Raw genomic sequence first — 21459 nt, forward strand, 5'->3', positions numbered from 1 at the left:
CTTTTTCTATGTGATTACTGTAGTATCCAAGTGCTTTGTCTTAGCCTGTCATGGTCTTTTTTTCCTTGTGCCTTAGCCTGTCATCTGTGTGAATAACTTTGTTTACATTTAGCAAAGGTATTAAGTGCATTTTTGGTGAGAGAAGGGAGTGATAAAGGAAGTAAGGAGAAGAAATCAGGAGAGTGCAGTGCATGTGAGGGACAAAGGGGGGAAGAAGTAGGAAAAGAAAACGGGAATGGATGTGAGGGAGGAAGAGCAAGCAAGAGGCGGAACAGGGGTTATGCTATGGGGGTCTGTGAAAGCCTGGGGGCTGGTCGTGGGGGAGGGAGAGCAACAGCCCAGCATTTTCCCCAGGCTTGGGCGCAAGCCTGCGAAACTACTAATGTATTAAAGAACCTCAGCTGGGATTTGCTGAGGACAAATGCTGTAATGTGTTAGTCATCCATTATCTGCTTCTATTTTTGCAGGTTCTGAACGATGACTGACGCGGGTTTGTGTGATATCCCTCACAGTCGCTGTCATCCCGGAGTGATAAGGAGCCCGCACGTCTAGCCCCAGCGGCAGCGCCAGCGAGCAGCTCTGGAGGGAGGAAAGCTTCCGCCCGCGGACCGGACCAAAGTGCCGCCTTCCCACGGGTCTCTGCCTGCGGCTCGTGACCGAGCCACCTCGCCCCGTCCGGCTCGCCGCCCTCGCAGGCAGATGGTGTGTGGCCGCCGCAGGACGCCCGCCGCGCCCGGGCCATGAACTAGCGGCCGCTGGCGGCGCCGCTGCCCGACCGCCGGCCCCAGCCCCGCGCCGCGCTGCCCGGTGCTCCCCGGCGGGGCCGGAGCGCCCTGGACATGGCTGGCCGCGCTCGCAGCCTGCTGCTTCTCCTCCTCGTGTTGCAGAGCAGCTGCTTGGGCTTCAGAAGCCCACTTTCTGTCTTTAAGAGGTGGGTGTTTGTTGTTTGGGTGGTCTCTGTGCATGCTGTTTAGAAATGGAATCACTTGAGAACCAGAGTGTTGGCGAGACATGCGAGGTTGCTTCTCTTTGCTGAAACGACTCGGAATTTTAGCACAGGAACTTCTTGTGAAAGTCCCCCTGGCAGAAAAAGCCCACTGTATTGGAGCTAAGCTGCCTGGGCTTTCAAAACTCCAATTAGAAGTTGTGATTTCCAATCCTGATCACTCCCTCTTGGGGAGATATTTTAGAAACTGCGAAATAGTCGCTTAGACTTGAATGCCTTCTTGTTTATAACAGGTCAGAGAATAAAATACCAAGATACATCATCAGTGGTGAGGAGAAGCAGATCATGGACTGTAATAGCTCACAGGGAAACACCAAGTTGTGTACACACGCCTCATAATTACCATATTAATTATTTATGCACTTGTACATTTGTAGTTCATATCTCAGTTTTTTATTTCCTCCTCGTACAACTCTGCCTCCTAGCAAGATTGTGGTTGTTTTTTTTGCTTCTGACTAGTTATACTGGCCACTCAATATAGTTAAACAGAAATTTTTACGGGGCTGTGGTTAATATCTCTGCCATTAGAAAATTGGCATGCCTGTGATAATTTCTAATGTATTAATACTGTATCTTCATTAAGTAGGGACAAGTATATATTTTGATAAGTTTTTATTGAATTTAGTTTTAAATGTAGCCTGCTTGGTTATGTTGATTATATTTTGTTTACAAATTGGGTATATATTGTTCTTGGACTATAAAATGCAATTCTATGTATGTTTAAAAACATTATATAGTCATCACATCTTTAGAGTTTTCATTGGGTCTCAATCAATAATCTTTGACTTAAGGTCATAAAATTCCTTATTTTCCCCTTCTCATGTTGAGTTTAGATTCCATTATGTTCAAGAATATTGACATTGTCTTCCTTTTTAAGGTTTAAAGAAACTACCAGATCATTTTCCAATGACTGTCTTGGTACCACCAGACCAGTTATTCCTATTGATTCATCAGATTTTGCATTGGATATTCGCATGCCTGGGGTTACACCTAAACAGGTGAGAGGAATTCTATATTTTATTATTCACTTGTTCTACATATAATCCATAGTTAAAACAAAAATCCTGCATTTACAGCTGTGGTAACTTCTTTACAAGTGAGCATTTGCTTTCAAGACTCTTCAGATAGGGTTAGAGTAATTGACTATTTTAAAAAGGAGTAAATCGTTCAGTTAAATTTCTTTTAAAAGATTTTACCTATATTGTTAGTTGTGGTTTGAAATGGACCTTGAAAATGTACGTTTTGAGATTCTCCATGGAGTCGTAGCCTCTGTAATACGACATGTAAGTATGCATTAAAATATGAAAAATTATTCTAATAAAGGGAAATGATACTGAGCAGCTGCATCTAGGAGATTACTTTGTTTAAATACCCTTCTATCGCAGCCACAAGTTGAGAAATAGAAATGTGTGTTTACTGCCAAGAATTTGAAAAACAAAAATTCCACATTTTCAAAAGTTAAGAAAACTGTTCATACAGGTGGCTGATTGTGAGTTTTCTTTAGCCTGACTGACTTGTTATGAGAGATATATTTTGAAGAAACAATGGCAGAGCCCATAAAAATATGACTTACAGAGCGTTTTGAGTAGAACTGGGTTGTTGCTAGGGCTTTCCTATTTTAGGTACACACAAAAAGCTCAAACCTACTGCTGTCATGTGTGCAAGGTGTTTCATTAAGCATAAAAAGGCCAGAATTAATTATGCTTTGCAGCCAGGCAGTGCAGGGATTTATGTGTGTCATTAAAAGATAGTTCTCTCCTTTTGAAGGGCTGCAGAGACAGGGAAAGACCTGGATGTTGTAGAGCTGCAGTGGCTGATGACTCATTGTTGCAGATAACATTCTAGTTTTCTTTTTTTCCTTTAGTCCTGGGAAAATAAAAGTATTTTATTCTACTTATTGGGAATAATTACTTTTGAAATTGACATCCAGAAACTCTAGAAAATACACATGGGCCTTTTTTTCAGGGACTAAGGATTGATATTCATTTATTTGAAGACCTGCATGTGATCTAATTATCTTTTTTTTTTATTTTTTATTTTTATTTTTATTTATTTATTTATTTTTTTGAGACAGAGTCTCACCCTGTTGCCCAGGCTAGAGTGAGTGCCGTGGCGTCAGCCTAGCTCACAGCAACCTCAAACTCCTGAGCTCAAAGGATCCTCCTGTCTCAGCCTCCCGAGTAGCTGGGACTACAGGCATGTGCCACCATGCCCAGCTAATTTTTTCTATATATATTTTTAGCTGTCTATATAATTTCTTTCTATTTTTAGTAGAGATGGGGTCTCGCTCTTGCTCAGGCTGGTCTCGAACTCCTGAGCTCAAACGATCCGCCCACCTCGGCCTCCCAGAGTGCTAGGATTATAGGCGTGAGCCACCTGGCCTGGCCTGATCTAATTATCTTTAACCACTTCACCACTGCAAAAATGACTCTCACCCCCTCCCCATCCCCAAATGACCATGCAGATAGCGTCTTTGTGCATTCCATTGTCACTGTCCTGGCCTTTAATTTCATAAGCTCTTTATTTAGTAGTTGGCCAAAAGAGGTGTAATGAGATTGAGACTAGGAAAGAACAACTCACTTGTGAAATGTTCCTGCTCTTGTCTCTTACTTTTAAAAGTGATTTTTCCCCTATATTTGCTTTAACTGAATTTATGTTCTTTTAAAATATCCACAAATTGGTTTTTAAGTACTCCTCTTCCCATAAGAATATCATTATTTTATCAAATAGTCATTGTTGTAGTTTGTTACTATTGTTGTTTTTTCCTTCTCATTATTTAAGAGTGATGACATTTAAATTATTTAACAATAATAATATTGGGCAACTGTATTGGGGTCAATAATCTCAGAAAGAGTTCCTAGAGGAATTGATTATAAAAGAATGTGGAGGAGCTCCATTTTCATAAGATAGAATGTTTATTAATTTTTATAGTCATATAATTATTAAAATAACTGTGTAAAAAGAACATGCACTATTTAAATTACCCCTTTTTATTTTGCACTACCTGTATACACCTTTGCCTCGTGCAGTGGACATTTGCTGGGTGGCTTTCCAGCAAGAAGCTGGTTGCCTCCTTGCTCTTTCTCTGAGACCATATGGTTCCCAGGAGCTGTCTACCCAGGCTCCAGAGGTGGAGCACATGGACTACAGCAAGTGAATGTTTGCATCCTGCCTCCCTCTCCACAATGATTGGTTCAGAAGAAAGTATGTGACCCAGACCAGTCAAATCTTAGGACTTTTTCTGGGATGCATTGTTCTGTTGCATGTAAGCAATAGGCTTGTAGAGTTAGGGTCTGCTGTGTTCATGAGGGAGCCATGCCCAGAATAAAACTAATGCCATAGAAGGCAGTGCAAACAGATTGAAAGAATGTAGATTCTTGGTGACATCACTACTTATGGAGTTTTCAATTATGTTAGCCTTTCTTGTTTCAACCACATTGAGCTGGGTTTTGTCTTATTTGCAACAGAAACTACCTGACTGGGCAAATGATTCAGTTACTCTGCTTGATCAGCTCAGAACTGGTTGTTGAATATTTCTTCCAGTTTTTTCCATCACTCTCTATTGACTACATGCCATGAGTACTTAAATTGTTCCAGCTGACATTGACATAAAGGTCATATACCTCATAAACTTTTATGAGAAATGATAGACTCTCTATTGAATATACCCAGGAAGAGGCAGATACAGAACCCCTGGAACCTCTTTCCTCCTGAACTTGATGTTCTTGGTGAGGAAGACCCAGAGCTGTGATACTGTGAGTACTTTTGGTGAAGAAAGTACGCTTTTCTTAAAATGCAGATAAAACTAGAGTTAAACATGCATCCTTAAGAGGAAAGGAGATAAAAAGGAAAGAAAGAAAAATGAAAATGTATTACAGGGAAGAAAGAGTAAAGGTAAAGGAAAATAAGAAGAGTTGACCAAAAAAGTCCAAGAAAATAGAATGATGAAAAACAAAAATAAATGGAAAAAATTCAGAAATAACTAGACTATGAAGATGAACATTTAAAAAATCAGATAAGAGAGCAGTGCATTTGGTGGTCCCATGGGTCTGTCTCTTGCTTCAACAGTGTTTGGATGGAACAGACCTGGAAACTCCCTTTAAAAAAATGAATAATAAATAAAAAATCATATAAGAAAAAGAGGAGTAAGGAAAATGTAAAAACAAGGAAAGACATTACGGCATTAAATGCTCAAGGACGGCAACAATATTTAAAGAAAGAAGGAACAGAAGAGCAAGAACTTGAGTTGATAATTGAGGCAGACCATATTGATGAAAGAAATATATTTGTTCAACAGACTTTTTAAAAAGTACATCTTAAGTTTTGACAATAGTGAAAGCTACATCAATAAATCCAATGTCAATCTTTCCTTGGGAAAGTTGAGATTTTTAGGTCACAAACAATGAGAGTTTCTTGGATAGAGAAACTAGCAGATACAGAATAGAAGTGGAGAGAACCTTAGACAATATAGATGCTACAACTAACTAATTTTACAGGTGGAATACAAGTAGATTAGTGTCTTATCAAAGGATATCCAGTTATGTCAGTTGAGTTGCAGTCCATTCTGCCATACTATAGGACTTTAGAGTAGCAATTAAAAATTATTCCTATTAAAGTAGATCCAGTTGAGTCCAGAAAAAGTGTCTTATTGTCTGCTGCAATATCAATTTTATAATAAAAGTGAGCTCACTCTTTCTCTTCCCTGACTTAAAAAATTTGAAAATAATTTTTATAAATTTCCTCTTAATCAGTGTTTTTTCAGTCTTTGGGAAGATTAGAAAGAAGAGTAGACAGCTTTTAAATAGCCTAGCAGAGAGAGAAAAGATCTGGTGTCCAATGGCACTGGCGTCAAATCTAGCAGAGCCACAAAGTGATAATATCTTGAGGCTTCTCTTTTAGCACTTTTTCTTTCTTATTTGATTGCCTTTCTCACCCAGGACCCTGTGGACTTTGCTCTTACAAACTCTCATATCAACATACAAAACAATTTGATAAACTGCCAGTTTATGGTCATAGTAAGGTGGTATCATCTACTGGACATTTTAACTGTCCCATGGTGTTTGATTTTAAAATAAAGTAAATAAAAGTACAATTACAGTGATTTTACAAAAAGTTTTATTACCCAAATCAAACTTAAATCCAGTGATAGAACATAGGCTTTGGGGCCAGGCTGGCATAAATAAATGCCAGCTGGAGTGTCAACTCAGGTATATTTCTTAACCAGCTAGTCCTGTTCCTCCATCTGTAGAAAGGGTAATAGTTTTCCACCCCATGGGTGTTCTGAGGACTGAGTGAAGTAACATTCAGTTGCCCCACACATGGTAAGTTCTCAGAAAATGTGCACTATTATTATTATTAATTATTATTATGTGTGTTGAGAGAAATATGAAGAAACCTTAAGATGAGAAAGAAATTGGTCACCCTTATGCTTTCAGTAATAACTTCATGGAGAAGGTAAGACATTGCAATAATTTTGAAAGAGAGGAAAGGTAGCCAAATGAAGAAAGATAGAAAGGACAAACCTAGGCAAGAGAAACCTGGCTAAAGTAAGTGAGGAAGTAAATCTTTCAGTATGCTTATTCTTAAATTGTTATTTTCATTAAAAATGGCCCTGTGATAAGAGAATAAAGGAACACTGAGAATGGATATGTTTTTCTCAAAGTTCTTATACATCTTTTATACTGCTTGAAAGAGAGGATATGAAAAGAAATTTCATTAATATGAAGCCTTATTCATACACACACACACACACACACACGTTTGAAATCACCTTGGATTTCTTCAGTGTCTGCTTTTCTGAGGACTTTGTACACAAAGTCAGAAGTGGTGGCTTCAGCAGCCAGCCTCTAGGAAGAACAGACACTTTTATCTAATGTATGTTCTTTCAAATCTCAGGTTTATATAGCGTTTTATTGATTTGCTATTTGTTCAACTAAGGTCCTCTGCATTACAAATGGAAACTAATTTGTAAAAGAATACAGTTTTACAAAATTAAATATGTTCTTTGAACCTAACATCTTGAAACCTACGTCAACTGAATTTCTCTCAATTAGGATGTCTTAGGCTGTCATTAGTGTAGTCATTTTCCTCTCTCATTTTGGGAGTGGTTTGAGAACTATGGAGGAATGCACTTTTGCCGTTCTGAACCTCTTGCAGATTCTCGTCTCATTCAGTATTTGTCGTTTGTAGAGTCACAGATCATGCTTTGAAATCAGAAAGCAGCCTTTTCCTTGTATCTGAGTGTAAATAACTATCACCAGGAAGCAAAACAATTCTGAGTTTAAAAATTACATTAGATATCCCAGAACAACAGGTTGAAAAACTGGAAATTAGAATCTTAAGATATCACTTATTTTAAAATAATGATGAAAGAATATAGTTATTGAAATAAAACCAGAATGAACAAAATACTACTATGGAATTTTCTTAAAAGCTTCCCACTGCCTGGGCACGGTGGATCACACCTGTAAGCCCAGCGCTTTGGGAAGCCAGTGTGGGAGGCTGCATTCCAGCCTGGTGGCACAGCAAGGTCCTACCTCTAAAAAATAAAAAGAAGCTTCCACTGTGTTTCTCTTTGCCTTTTTCTCAAATGAGCAATCATTAGAAAATGTTTACTAATAACTAACATACTTTAACTTCTTCATTTCTAACAGAAGAAGGAAGGGATTCCCCTTACCTCCACAATGCATATGTAATCTATAATAAGAACCCAGCTTTCTTGGGCTTTTCTTTCTGCACCCCTTTAAGGAATCAATTTTAAAATATCAAGCCACAATCATAACATTGTTTATAAGTAACAATTATCAGAATATCTGTTTTAGCAGAGGTAATATACAAGTTAAATGCAGAATTATTTTTCTTTAGCTCAGAATGCTGCTTAAAGTAGACTTTTTTATTTATTTATTTTTTATTTAGTTGTTTAGTTTAGTTAGTTTTTTATTTATTTTTTATTTAGTTGTACAGAAGTGTGGCTTTTGGCTACTTTTGAGGCTATTATAATGATAAATCTGATATTTTTAAATTCCATCATTATGAAAAAAAGACATCGTTATCCCCAGTCAGTGCTAAAGTGTCAGGGCAAAATTAGCAAGGACCCCAGAAAAATGAGGCTTTGCTGGAATAGCTTTTGTACTTCAGAGGTTGTGACTTCCTTATCCCCTTCCCTCTAGTTATTAGTATATAATAATATGTGCATTCTTTTTAAATTAAAATTCCAAGTTTTCTTTTTGGCATGACAAGAAAAGGAAGGGAGACACCCCATATTCCCATTTCTCTCTTTCCCCTCACGGGCCAGCTTGACTTTTAGTTAAAGCTGCAATGCAGAAGGGAAGGAACTTAATCCATGGGCACCAACAGTCTTTGGTCACCAGCCAGTAGGTTGTCTGTTATACTCACTTGGGGAGAATAGATCCATGCTCTTCTCAAAACAGCTGTGCAATTGCTGGGAAATTCTTAGAGAAAGTCCCCACCCAAGTCCAGGAGTCCCGTGAATTTCCTGACCACCTTTGTGTGGTTATCAGACACATTTCATCCTACCTTCCCTGGTCCTTTGACCTGCCCACCACTACACCCCTCACCCTCATCTGATCAAATCTGTACACTAGAACAGACATGGCAAATGAAGGGTGCTTTTTGAGCCAAATTCATTCAATCGGGAAGAGCTGCCTGGAAAGTGTGAAGAATTGTGAGGCCACATCTGGGCTTGGCGTAGAAGTGTGCGGCAAAACATGAGTGATGTCTGCCATGAGAATAAAAGTCAGAAGAGGTGGCTCCAGTGGCCAGCCTGTAGAAAAAACAGAATGCGAGTGAAGATTGATTGCATTAAATCATTGTCTTAAAATAAACATGAGTCATGGCTTTTAGTGTTTCTTTTTCCTCCATTCTTACTTTTTTCTCCTTTCACAAAAAATAAAAGGATAGTGATCTTGCAATTGAAGCAGGAAAATTGAGAAATATCCTAATTCTGGACTAGCCATTACTTTTTATTTAGAAGGACTTAGGCAATGTGTATAAAATTCCAAGATGAGGGAAAAGAGCAACAAAAAAACTAAAATGCTCTATCTTCCCCCCAAAACTGAGAAGGTAATATTATCTCCATTTAACCAGTGGAGAAGCTGACAGCAAAGAAGATTGAGTGGTTATTAGAAAAGATGTCCACCAAGCCCTTGTTTTGTTTACTTAGCTGCCACACATTAAATTGGTTTTTCTCCTTTCTCTTCTGAAGGTGGAGGATTGGTGTTGTTTAAGATCATACATGCCAACTTTTGGAATTATATTTATTTGCATATTCACCCTTTTGCTTCATCATCAAGCCTCAATTAAAGTGAAGTCACTAGATCACAGAAATGTTAAATGGCCCTTGTAAACAACAAATTAAAGTCACTCGTAGTTCAAAAGTTTAAATTATGATGCTTCCTCTTTATTTTTACCAAAACCTATTTAATGTCCATTTAAGGAAGATATGATTGAATTATTAACAATGTTTTTCTCCATAAGAATAATGTAAACATACCACAGAACTGCATTTACATTATATACATTTATGTTGACCGTTTTTTCTTTATTAAAAGTGAAAAACAAAAGACTTTATTTTCAATTAATTTTCAGTATTTTTGAATTAACATGATGCTTAAGAGAATATTAGAAAAGTAGCTGCAGTAGAAGACTCCATTATGATCACTTATTTTCTCAGTAAGATTTAGAGTCCTTTTTTTTTTTTCCTAGTAAATTTTTTAAAAGAGAAAACAGACTTATTGAATGCTCATTATGTAACACAACTATATTGGGTACTTTGTATACATTTTCTCATTAATTCTCATAAAAACTCTGTGTTCAAGATATTACTAATCCCATTTTTATATGCGAAATTGAGACTCAAGGACATTAAGTAACTTGCCCATAGCCAAGTAGCCAGTAAATAGAAGAACAGTGATTTAAATACATATTTACTTGCATCTGAAACCCGTGTTCATTTCATAATTCTCTGCTGCCAATCTGTTAATGATCTATGTTTCTTCCAGAGAATGTTACAATATATATATATTTCTATGTGTACAGGTGTGTGTATATACATATACACAGGTATATATTTTTATTATGCATATATTATTAAAAATACAAGCTTTTATTATTAAGTAAAATATAGGTTACTGGCTCTATTCTAAATCTTGAATAACTTTTTCTTATATCTTCTCATACCTATGCAGAAAGAAATACTACTAATCTGAATTCTGGTTAAGATATTCCTGATACTTGGCTATTTATTAAAAGACACTTTGCAATCAACCTAGTTTAGCTTATTTTAACACAATTTTTCACTATTCCTGTCTAATTCTTAGCAAATTATTAGCAAACCAGAGATTAGCAAATTATTTCTTAAAGTGTCAGATAGTAAATATTTTCGATTTATAAGGCATAGGATTTCTGTTTCAACTATTGCAGTTAAAAAACAGCTATAGATAATATGTAAATGAATGGTTTGGCTGTGGTTCAGCAAAAAAACTATTTACTAAAATAGGCAGCCAGCCCATGGGATGTAGATTGCCAATCCCAGATCAAAACAATTGCATATGCCATTCAGGCTAATAAATGGATTTAACCTTTGGCACCTCATGAACTGTGTCATCTGACTTAAAGAACATAAAGAATAAAAATACCAATGCAAGGTTAACAATGCTTTGATTTTTGTTCCTTAGTTACCTATTCAGTTTTCATGAGTAAATGATCATAAACAAGAGTTCTCTCATTTAGAGTATTGTATTTCAGACTTCTCCATCTCAGTAAATGGCAATTTGCTATGTTAGAGTTCCTCTAGGCCAAATACACTGGAGTCTTTACAGATGCCTCTTTCTTTCTCAGCCCATAAACAATATTCCAGCAAATCCTGTTGGTTCTACCTTCCAAATATATTCAAAGTCCAGCCTCTTCTCACTGCCACCACCTTTTCCACTGTGGCCCAAGCACCATCCTCTCTTTCCTGGATCATTACAGTAGCCTTCCTAACTGGCCTACCTTGTACCTGTGCACCCCTAGCATCTATGCTCTATACAGCAGCCACAGAGATCCTATTAAAGCAGAAGTCAGAGCATGTTACCCTTCTACTAATACCTTTCAAGAGTTTCCTGCACCTCTCATGTTTAAAGCCCAAGGCTTTATAGTAACCTCCAAAGACCCTCATTTTTCCTGCCATCTTTTCCAATTTCTGTGTCTGTTACCCCTCATTTCTGTGTTATAAGTTGTGTCAAAGGTAAACAAAGTTGGACATTAGTATAGTGGTAAGGACACATTTTAATCAGCAATAACAGCTGCAGTAAGGAAAAGAGTTTAGCATGAGCTGAACTCGACTTAAAGGTACATTTAGGGAATAGGAAGGAGGGTAAGTGAAGGTTCATCAGAGCCAGGGAAGTAAAAAATTACAAAAGGTTGGTGTCAATGTGATTAGTAGGCCAGCTGTGTCTACTAGCTGGAAATTGTCAAAGTTATGATTCTGTCCCACCTAGAGATTGGGCACAGAGGCCTTGTTCTCAGGTGTTGGCTGGAACAAACAGATTTTTTTGGTAGTCTTGAGTTTTCTCAAGCAAGAATTTTAAGAGGGGCTTGGGTCCTCTGAGGGATACAGCCTTGAGCTCTTAGAAACTATGTTAGTATCTGTTCAAGTCTTTGCAGGCCAAGGTTGAGGCCTAGCTGACAAGAGGGCTCAGAAGAGCCTGGCTAGAATTTAGTCAAGGAGATAATCTTTGTCAATCACTATAGGTACAAAACAAATCAGACCGCTAATTCCACCATTTGCTGGCCTCAAGATCTTAGGCAAGATACTTAAACCTTAATGTGCTTCAGTTTTCTCCCATCTGTAAAATGGGGATAATGGTAGTGCCTATCTGATAGAAATGTGATTAAGTGAATTAATATGTGTAAAGCCCAGTTAATGCTCAGTAAATTTAGTTATTAATATTATTATTTCTTCCCTAACATACATTACAATGGATGAATTAAGACATGTTATCAAGTAGCTGATACAAGGCCCTATATGATAAAAATACCTTAGAAGTCTTGAAATAAAGAATTACAGAGGATCAACTTGAACATTAAGAGAGTAATTTAAGAACAATACTTTAGTCAGTACTAAACAGTACTTAAACAGTCACAATTGTCTAGAGCATATTATAGAAGCAGATTAGCATCTACATTTCTCTCTTTCTGTATTAGGAAAATCTTTGTGGAGATAGTAGGATTTCAAGAATGTGGTTCAAAGGAAAGATTGATTGCAAAACAAAAATTTAGAATTCCTACAAAGGCACCATTCTAGAAATAATTACAGATGAAGTAATCAGAACCTCAACTTTTATAATGTCTTTAGAAGAATATACTAACTATTAAAGGTACAATTTACTAAGAGATGGAACAGTCATGCACCTTAGGCATCAAAAACCATCATTGTCAAACATAAAATAAAAACTCCAAATGAAATTGGTTAAAGTAAAATCATGGAGGGATATTTAGTGTATTGCATAAATCCCAAAAGAGAAATATAGAAGGTATTTGAATATTTCAATCAGCAGAATAATTTTAAATATACAGTCATGTGCCTTGTAATGATGTTTTGGTCAACAACGGACTGTGTATATGACAGTGGTCCCATAAAATTATAATGGAGCTGAAAATTTCCTGTTGCCTAGTCCTGTCAAAGCTGTGGTAACATCCTGACACATTGCACTACTTATATAGTGTGTTAACACACCTACTGCTCTGCCAGTCACATAAAAGTATAGCATATACAATTATGTACACTACATAGTACTTGATAATGATAATAACTATGTTACTGGTTTATGTATTTACTGTAGGATACTTTTTATTGTTATTTTACAGTATACTCTTTCTACTTATATAAAAAATAGTCAATGGTAAAACAGCCTCAGGCAGGAGGTGTTCCAGAAGAAGGCATTGTTATCATAGGAGATGACAGTTCCATGTGTGTTATTGTCTCTGAAGACCTTCCAGTGTAACAAGACGTAGAGGTGTAAGACTGTTGATCCTGACCCTGTGTACGCCTAGGCTAATGTGTGTATTTGTGTTTCAGTTTTTTAACAAAAAAGTTTAAAAAGTAATAAAAAAAAACATTTTAAAATAGACATTTATAGAATACAGGTATATAAAGAAAAAATATTTTATACAGCTGGACAGTGTGTTTATTTTTTAAGCTAAATGTTATTACAAAAGGGTCAAAGAGTTAAAGAAATTTTAAATGTTTATAAAGCGAAAAGTTACAGTAAGCTAAGGTTAATTTATTATGGAAGACAGAAAATTTTAAAAATAAATTTAGCATAGCCTAAGTGTATAGCGTTTTCAAAGTCTACAATAGTATGATGTCCTAGGCCTTCACGGTCACTCACTTACCCAGAACAGCTGTGTTCATGGTAAGTGCCCTACACAGGTGTGCTATTTTTTATCTTTGTACCATATTTTTTTACTGTACCTTTTCTGTGTTTAGATATGTTTAGATTACAAATACTTACCATTATGTTATAATTGCCTACAGTATTCAGTACAATAACACACTGTACAGGTTTGTAGCCTAGGAATAATAGGCTAGACCATATAGCCTAGGTGGGTGTAGTAGACTACTATGTAGATTTAAGTACACTCTATGATGTTCACACAATGACAAAATCACCTAATGACGTGTTTCTCAGAACATATCCCCATAGTTGTGATGTGAGACTGTATTTAACATATAGTAAATTTTATTTAATTTATACTTTATATTTGGGGAAGAGAATACAAATTCTTTTCTAATGTATATAGAACATTTATAAAAAATTACATGGCTGGACATTGAGAAATTTTAGTTGATTACAGTAATTAGACTTTTTATACTCTTATCCACTGATAGTAATCCAATAAAAATGGAAATAGACCAAAAAAAAATCATGGAAAACTTAGCTACTCAGAAATTAAGGACCATTCTTCAGCACAAACCCTTAAAGGAGAAAAATCAACACTGAAATTTTAAATTGGTCTAGAAAGTAATGACAAGGAAAATACTTGATAATAAAACCCATGAGACCTAGCTAATGTAGTACTCAGAGAAAAATTGATAACTTTAAATTTTTTTCTATTGGAAAAAGTAGAACAAAGTAAAATATAATGTAATATAAATATAAGTTGAATATAGAAGTGTTCATTTTAAGAAATGAGGAAAAAAGCAATAAAATCAATGAAAAGAAAAAAGACAAAAGCTGAAAATAATAAATAGGTTAAAAAATAGAAAGTGTAAACACAATAAGAAACCATTTATTTGAAACATCCTTTAAAATCGATAAACTCATGGCAAGCCTAACTAAGGATTTAAAAAATGCCATCCTACTGAATCCAAGGGACACCTAAAACAATGCCAAAAGTTATACATTATTAAGGATTAGAAAGGATAAGGAATTTTTAGTTGCACTCACATACGCAAACTTTTAAAGATAAGAATTATTTAACCAAGAACAGATTGAGAATGATTAAAAACACAAATGACAGAAAAAGGGTAAATATACCAAGTATACAAGAGATCCTACAGATTATTGAGAAGACAAGCAGCCCAAAAGAAAAGTAAATGAAAAATATTAATGTTAAATTAACAAAATGACAAAAATTCAATCCTGTTAATAATCAGGGAAATTAAAACTAAGGAAAAAATAAGTTACCATATTTTTCCCCCCATTCATTTGGCAAAAATTGAAAAGAGCTTTGATATACAGAGCTTTTAAGGATAAGAAGACATGGGACAGTCTCATACGTTGCTGATGGGAGTGTGCACTGCCCGGAGCTTTTGAGGAAAGTTATCTAGCTAAAATTCTCTTTTAAAGTAAAATACTCATATCTTTAAAATTTTGGGAGAATATTCTATAGAATAGAGATGGGATCTCTCTCTGTCATCCAGGCTGGAGTGCAGTGGTGTGATTAAAGCTCACTGTAACCTCGAAAACCACGACTTAAGTGATCCTCCCACCTCAGCCTCCTGAGTAGCTAGGACTGCAAGAGTACACCACCATACCTGGCTATTTTTTTATTTTTTATTTTTTGTAAAGATGTGATCTTACTATGTTGCCCAGGCGAATTCCTGGACTCAAGCAATCCTCCCTCCTTGGCCTCTCAAAGCACTGAGACTATAGCCGTCAGCCACCACTCCCAGCTGCATTCTATAGAACATTAGGAAATAAGTTTAAGACCGACTTAGTCTACATCTCTTACCTTAGAAGTATTGCCATTGTATATTAAGTGGGAAAAGTAAACTGCAGAGTCATGTGTGAAGTGTGATCCCGTCTTAATAAAAATAAGTAATAACAAAATCCCAATACATGTGTGTCTGTTTGGTTATATATTTTTATCGTGGGCATGGAGGAAGCTGGAAAGAGGTACCTCAGGCTGTAAAACACTGGTTCCCCTGGAGAAGTAGCAGTGGAGGAGGATGACAGCAAATTTGGGGGGTATATATCTAAGTTGTTTTATCATTAAAAAGATCATCTATTATTTTGTGCTTGTGAAAAATTAATAAAGAAGTAAATAATATCACCAACAAAAAGAATGCAGCTGGATCGTCTACCCTTCGATATATATTCCTAATGTTTTAGAAATCGTAGAGAAGTTTTCCATACAATGCCTCTAATTGCTAAATTTTTAATTCCTATTCCTCTGCTTTGTGACAGTGCTATTAACAGAGCCTGATTAATTAAAGAATTTAGGAAATTTGGTACACGTTTAGAAACAAATAGAGCCATATTTGTAGGAGGTCATTCTTCTATTATGGTCGGTCTGCAGATATTTGTGAAAGGCAACCATACATATCTTTCCACATTAGCAAGAAAAGTGATTCTCTTTGCACCTATTAACCACCAGAAAAATTCTCTTTGTTTCACTTATTTTCAGATTTATGTAGTCTGAATTAATATTTTAATAACCCTGTTCAAGAAAAGCATTTGGAACCATTCCACATAAATGTTGCATTCTTTAAGCAAAAGTGCAGAACACACTCTTTCAAGGCACAGATTGCTTTTCACAGATAATGTATTGTACTTAATCATGTATAAAGGGACAAATCTGATATACACATTAGAAGAATAGTTCTGTATTAGCAGGCAAAAGTCACTCCATCCAACAAACCTCACAGCACTTTTAAAGAGGAGGTAGTATATAAAAATAACGAGTACATTTCTATTGTATGATGTGTCATACTCCCACCCTCAGCTAATCCAGTATTAAATGAAAGCATTTGCCATAGCAACATCGATTTACAAAGGGCAAATGATGTTTCTGGGAGATTGGAGTATTTCCTTCCATAGATTTCAGATGCACGCACAGTTAATATTTTAACAACCTTATTTAATGATTATATATATAACTGAAAAGGCTTTTAAAATTATTTTTAAATGTTGTAATTTGGGAATAGAATCCAAAGCAAAACAACAAACTCTTAACGAAAACTGACATCAAATTAAATACAAGCAGAGAAATACCACTGAAACATTTTAGCCTTCACTATTTATGGGAATAAAAATTATTTCATGTGCTAAGCTATACTGAATTATGGTTAAATCATTTGCTTCCAACTGAATGATCATTTTGCTATGAAAAATGAAAATTCTCTGTTTACCTCACTATTTCAACACTCGATGTTATCAGTTATAATATTCAGCCTCCCCATCTTGGGCAGGTTAAAATATTAATTTTATCTCCTTAATGTATTTTTCACAAATGCTATGACAGTATTCACAGATATTTTACTGTCGTGGTTTCATCAGCTTGACTCAGACTATGAAGGCAGACACAGTAGATGTAAGAAAGAAGATGGATTGGTAGCCTGAGTAAACGCAAGTATTAAAGAGGTGACTGTAGCAGGGCCAAACAAGTTTAGAAGTTAAAAAATCATCTCTGTATTGTTTCTCTGCTGTCATAACCACTCCATAATACGAAATGGGGAAAATTGTGCTCAGGGGTGAGGAAATTAAGTTCCTGCCCTAAATAGCTTATACTCCAGAGCAAAAAATTTATCTTACTCAACATAAATTCTTTGTGCCAGAGGTAAATACTGTTCCATTTTCTACCTATCATTTATCTAATCAGCACAGTAAGCTTGGATCTTGAAGCCCGTGCCTGTTGGGTGTAAGGGGACTTCTAGTCCTTCAATCAATTATGGCAGGAGTCAGTTGAAATAAATAAGGTATTTTATACAGTTACTACCCGCAATATTCACTTTTCGCTTTGGTTTGTGATGACCTGTAAACCTTCTGCAGCAGCCAAAGAGATGTGAAGCACCAGTGAAGGAAATAAAAGCCGAATTTAGCACTGTTTAATGCCTTCTTGTCTGCTGCTGCTTGAAGACTCCAAGTTTATTGGAAGATAGTGTATCATTTATTTCCCCACTTCCCTCTTTCCTCAACATGTGTTCCCCAAATTAAAAAATGTCAGCTGTCAAAAAAAGTTGAATCTAATGTGAGTATTAGAATATATGGATCTAAGATAGTTTCCTCGCATTTGTAAAATAAACCCTTCTGAACATATTTATCATGGTTAAGCACTTTATAGAGAATAGAGATTAGCAAACCTGTGATTCACTGTCCCATTTACATTTGTTATGAAAGAGAACATTAATTAAGAATGACCTTGTCTCTTCATTGCGGAAGTTAGTTCCAGAAATTGAGAATGAGCTTTTTCTGAGAGATAAATTCAAACCCTCTAACAAAACCCAAAGATACTATAACATATATATTAGTATTAATAGAGTTAATTCAAGCACATATAAAATTTTTAAGTATTTTTGCCAGAGTATTGAAATGTAAACAAATTTAAAATGATTTTTCTAACTCTTTTTTTAAATATCCGTCTGCCAGACCATTTTCCCTCTCAGTCTTTTATCAAATAATCTTATGAAGCCATTGTTCTTTACATTTATTTTTCTATATTTAAATGTCAGTCACTATAATGTTATAGAATATGTGTCCCTTTCCCTATGAACCTACCTGATTCTCTCAAACTGAGCTGATGTGAGTGCCGTAATAATTTATATCACTCTTATGGACCTATTGTGTTGTCACTTACAGTGATTAATTTTTGTGTTTTAAATCTCTCACACTAAAGGATCTCTGAAACCAATAATGACTGCATCTTACTCATCTTTGTGCATAATTTTGTCAGTGTATGCTCATACTGAGCAAACAAACATTATAATCTATATGTAAAAGAAGCCAGCTTCTACCTCTCCAGTGAAAAAGAATATTGTTTGCACAGTATTTTATATTATTTCTTGCACTTAGAAGGCACTCAGTGAATATTGTTGATTAATAGATCTTCCTTGAATCTATACCTAGCTGTTTCTTCTGCTCTTGGGTACAAGTAGGAAAGCAAGTTGGTTGATCATCCATATGATACTGTAAAGATTGTCTGTCTAGTTAGGGCTGTACTCCCAGTGCCTTATAGCTTTCCAAGCACCCCATGCCTCTTTTTTCAGGGTAAACACTGCAGTTATGCATTTGTTAATGTCTTCATTCAGTTCATGTCTCTATTTCCTCAGCCAACTGCAGACTATGGAGGGCAGGAAGCATATCCGGTTTTGTTCCTTGTGTCCCCCCTGCCTAGTCCAGTGCGTGGCAGTAGTAGACTTGGTATGTACTAGTGGAATAGGTCAATGTATGGAACACGTGCCTGGATGAAGGGGTGAATTCCCTCTGCTGCTATCCTGTTGTAGACCTAACGGGCAGCAACACCTCCTGGTCTGTTTCCAGCTCCATTACTTCCCCCTCCAGTTGCATCCTCCTTGCTCATTCTCAGTTCCATCCAAGTGTTCTTCCTCAAGGACTCACCTGAGATTTCATGCCTCACACCCCTCTCACTCGCCAGGACTAGCATCGCATCTAAATAGATCTAAATTCTATTAATAATTTAGATCAAATTAACATTCTCTGACCTAAATTATAGAAAATTCTCAAATCTAAATTCTCTTTATCATCCAAGGCCTTTCATTGTCTGGCTTTATCCAAAGCCAGAACTCCCTAAAATGTTACCTCTGTACCTATTAGTCCAGCTACCACACTGTCTCTGCCTCCACCTCACTTACTCCCATCTCAGGGTTTTGTTCAAACTAATTTTTCAGCTCAGAGTGCCCTCCTCTTACCCCTGACTATCTGAGTTCTTCCCCTCCTGTGTGGAGATTCTGCTTCTCTGTTCAGGGCTTCTCAGAAGCTGAGAGAAGCCTTGGTCACTTCCTTTTGTTTTGTTTTGTTTTGTTTTTCTCTGAAATGATGCTTTTATTTAAAATACCTTTTTACAAATATTAAAATTTTGTGGAATTAATGTGCTAAAACCATACGAACACTTGGCACCATTTGAAATGTAATTCGGCCGTAGAGTAGCATGCACACCTTAACTAAGTGTAAAAGGGAAACAGATTTATGACTTTAAGAACATAATGTTTTAAAAATAAAAGATTTTCATAAATTTCAGTACTTCCTTTTGGTTTTCAGGCTTCCATTTCATAATTTTTTAAATACTAAGAAATGCCAAAGCAGAAGTGTTAGATCAGTGGTGTATTTTGTGTGCTGGAAATTCTCCACTGGCCTCTCCGGATGTCCTTCCACCGTTCACCATCCAGCCCATTCCATGCTGCAGGAGACTGACCTTTATGGCCTACATCCTTGGGCTTCCTTGATCTCTGGCGTCCAGTTGGCTTTAGTTTGTAGGAAGAACTGGCAGAAGACTGGCAAGCAGGAGGAGAATGAGGTCAGGGTATTTATTTTCTTGGCTTCTTTTCTGCTGGGCAGCAGGTTGAGAGCGACTGTGTTTCTCTCCCGATGCCATAGCTCCTACCGTCTTCTATGGCCCTAGCAGTTTCTGGTTTTGGTAACTCTTCCTCTTTTTGCCTTGTAGGTCTTTGGGTGGTAACAGTTTACCATTTTATAAATCCATGGGGTGTTTTAACATCCCTTACCCTTTTCCCTTAATCTAAACACCTTTGTCCTTGGGTCCTTGTTAAATTCTTCTCAGTTGCCCCTTTTGTTTGTGCCTTCTATTTTCTAAAGAAATCTTGATTGATATCAATTAAATAGTAAGTATACAAATTAATTATTGCATTATAGAAATGGTAAAGTGCAATATACAGTGCCAGTCACAAGATCATTCACAAGATAATTACAGGATTTGCAAAATGTATTAATTCGTTGTGCATTACAAGTGATGGGGTCTGGACAGAGGTTGAAACTTGTAAAATGAATATCATCTTTTCTCGGGCCTGTCTTGGGTTTCTGACTCTGCGTAATCTCATTAGGAGAAAAGGACCCCTGTGAATGTTAGTCACAGCCACATGGCCCTCCTCTCCCACCCCTGGCTGATCTCTCTAGGACCAAGTCAGCCCTCTGGTCTCTCCCTTCTCGGAATCCCTATTGCTTTTCTAGTCCTTACCACAGGCTTAATACTTCTCCATTTCCTGATGGTAGACTTTAGTTTCTAAAGTTCCTGAAAGGAAAGAATTTTTTGTATCACCCTTAAATCTAGTTTATATTGTTTATACTGTTTATGTTCTATAACTGCTGGATATAAAAGGTCAGGTTTTCTTATATGACCTACTAAAGGCTATGACTGTAGAAACCTAATTATATAATGATGATAATTTAGGATTGTTTCATTTTATTGTACTTACCATGCTATGTGTCTGTGTGTGCATGTGTGTATGTAAACTTGAGAAAACATAAGAAAATTAAGCTGACGTTAAAGTATTGAATTTTTTTTTAGTAAGTATTAGGAATTTTTCAAACTGGCTTTAAAAAGGATACCATGCACTGAAGTGCGGTATCTATGTTTATAATGTAAAATTATCTGAGGACAAGTAAAAGCATATCTGGAAAATGGGCATTTGCAGTTTCTACAGCTATTTAGTTCATTATAATAATATCTCCATTAACTGTATGACAGGTATCCACCCTGGGAGTTTAGAAAACAACCTTTGTAGAGTCATTCATTTTCTTGAATTATTAATATTGTCTTTGAATGGAAAGTTGGAAAATTACAGTGGGATAAATTTGGTTTGATAGCCTTAAAAAAACTATAAATAAAATGCTTAAAGGAAAAAATGACTCAATGCTCTCGAGCTATTTTTGTAGGAACAGGCCCTTTACGAAAGGTTCTTAGTCATATACCACAACAAAATTCAATAAACTAATTCACTGTGAACCCAGTTCCTGTGCCAGGTGGTCTTGGGAATACAAAGAAGAATAAATCAAAGCTTCAGCCATTAAAACACAGTCCAATAACAGGAAACAGACTAGATAAAAAAGAGCTTTCTTGTAACTCCTAATGTTGAAATAAAGATGTTTATGACGTACAAAGGAAAATCAAAGAGCATTCCATTCCTAAGAATATTTTTATATTTGATTTTATAGTTCCTCTTAAAAGTTAAAGACTAAGGATACAAATCTGTT

General features: G+C 36.2%; 1 protein-coding gene across 13 annotated transcripts in view; it reads left to right on the forward strand.

Annotated features, from left to right (window-relative positions):
* Positions 1-21459, forward strand: part of PAM (peptidylglycine alpha-amidating monooxygenase) — a 263682-nt gene that overhangs the window by 106011 nt on the left and 136212 nt on the right. For all 13 annotated transcript variants that reach the window (XM_069492649.1, XM_069492648.1, XM_069492651.1 and 10 more), the window contains 2 exons: positions 468-931; positions 1884-2004. In XM_069492649.1, coding sequence (XP_069348750.1) covers positions 840-931; positions 1884-2004 — 213 coding nt within the window. In that variant the 5' untranslated portion in view covers positions 468-839. The remainder of the gene's footprint in view (positions 1-467; positions 932-1883; positions 2005-21459) is intronic.

This window comes from Eulemur rufifrons, chromosome 17 (genome assembly GCF_041146395.1).
Source record: "Eulemur rufifrons isolate Redbay chromosome 17, OSU_ERuf_1, whole genome shotgun sequence".
NCBI classification, from domain to species: domain Eukaryota; kingdom Metazoa; phylum Chordata; class Mammalia; order Primates; family Lemuridae; genus Eulemur; species Eulemur rufifrons.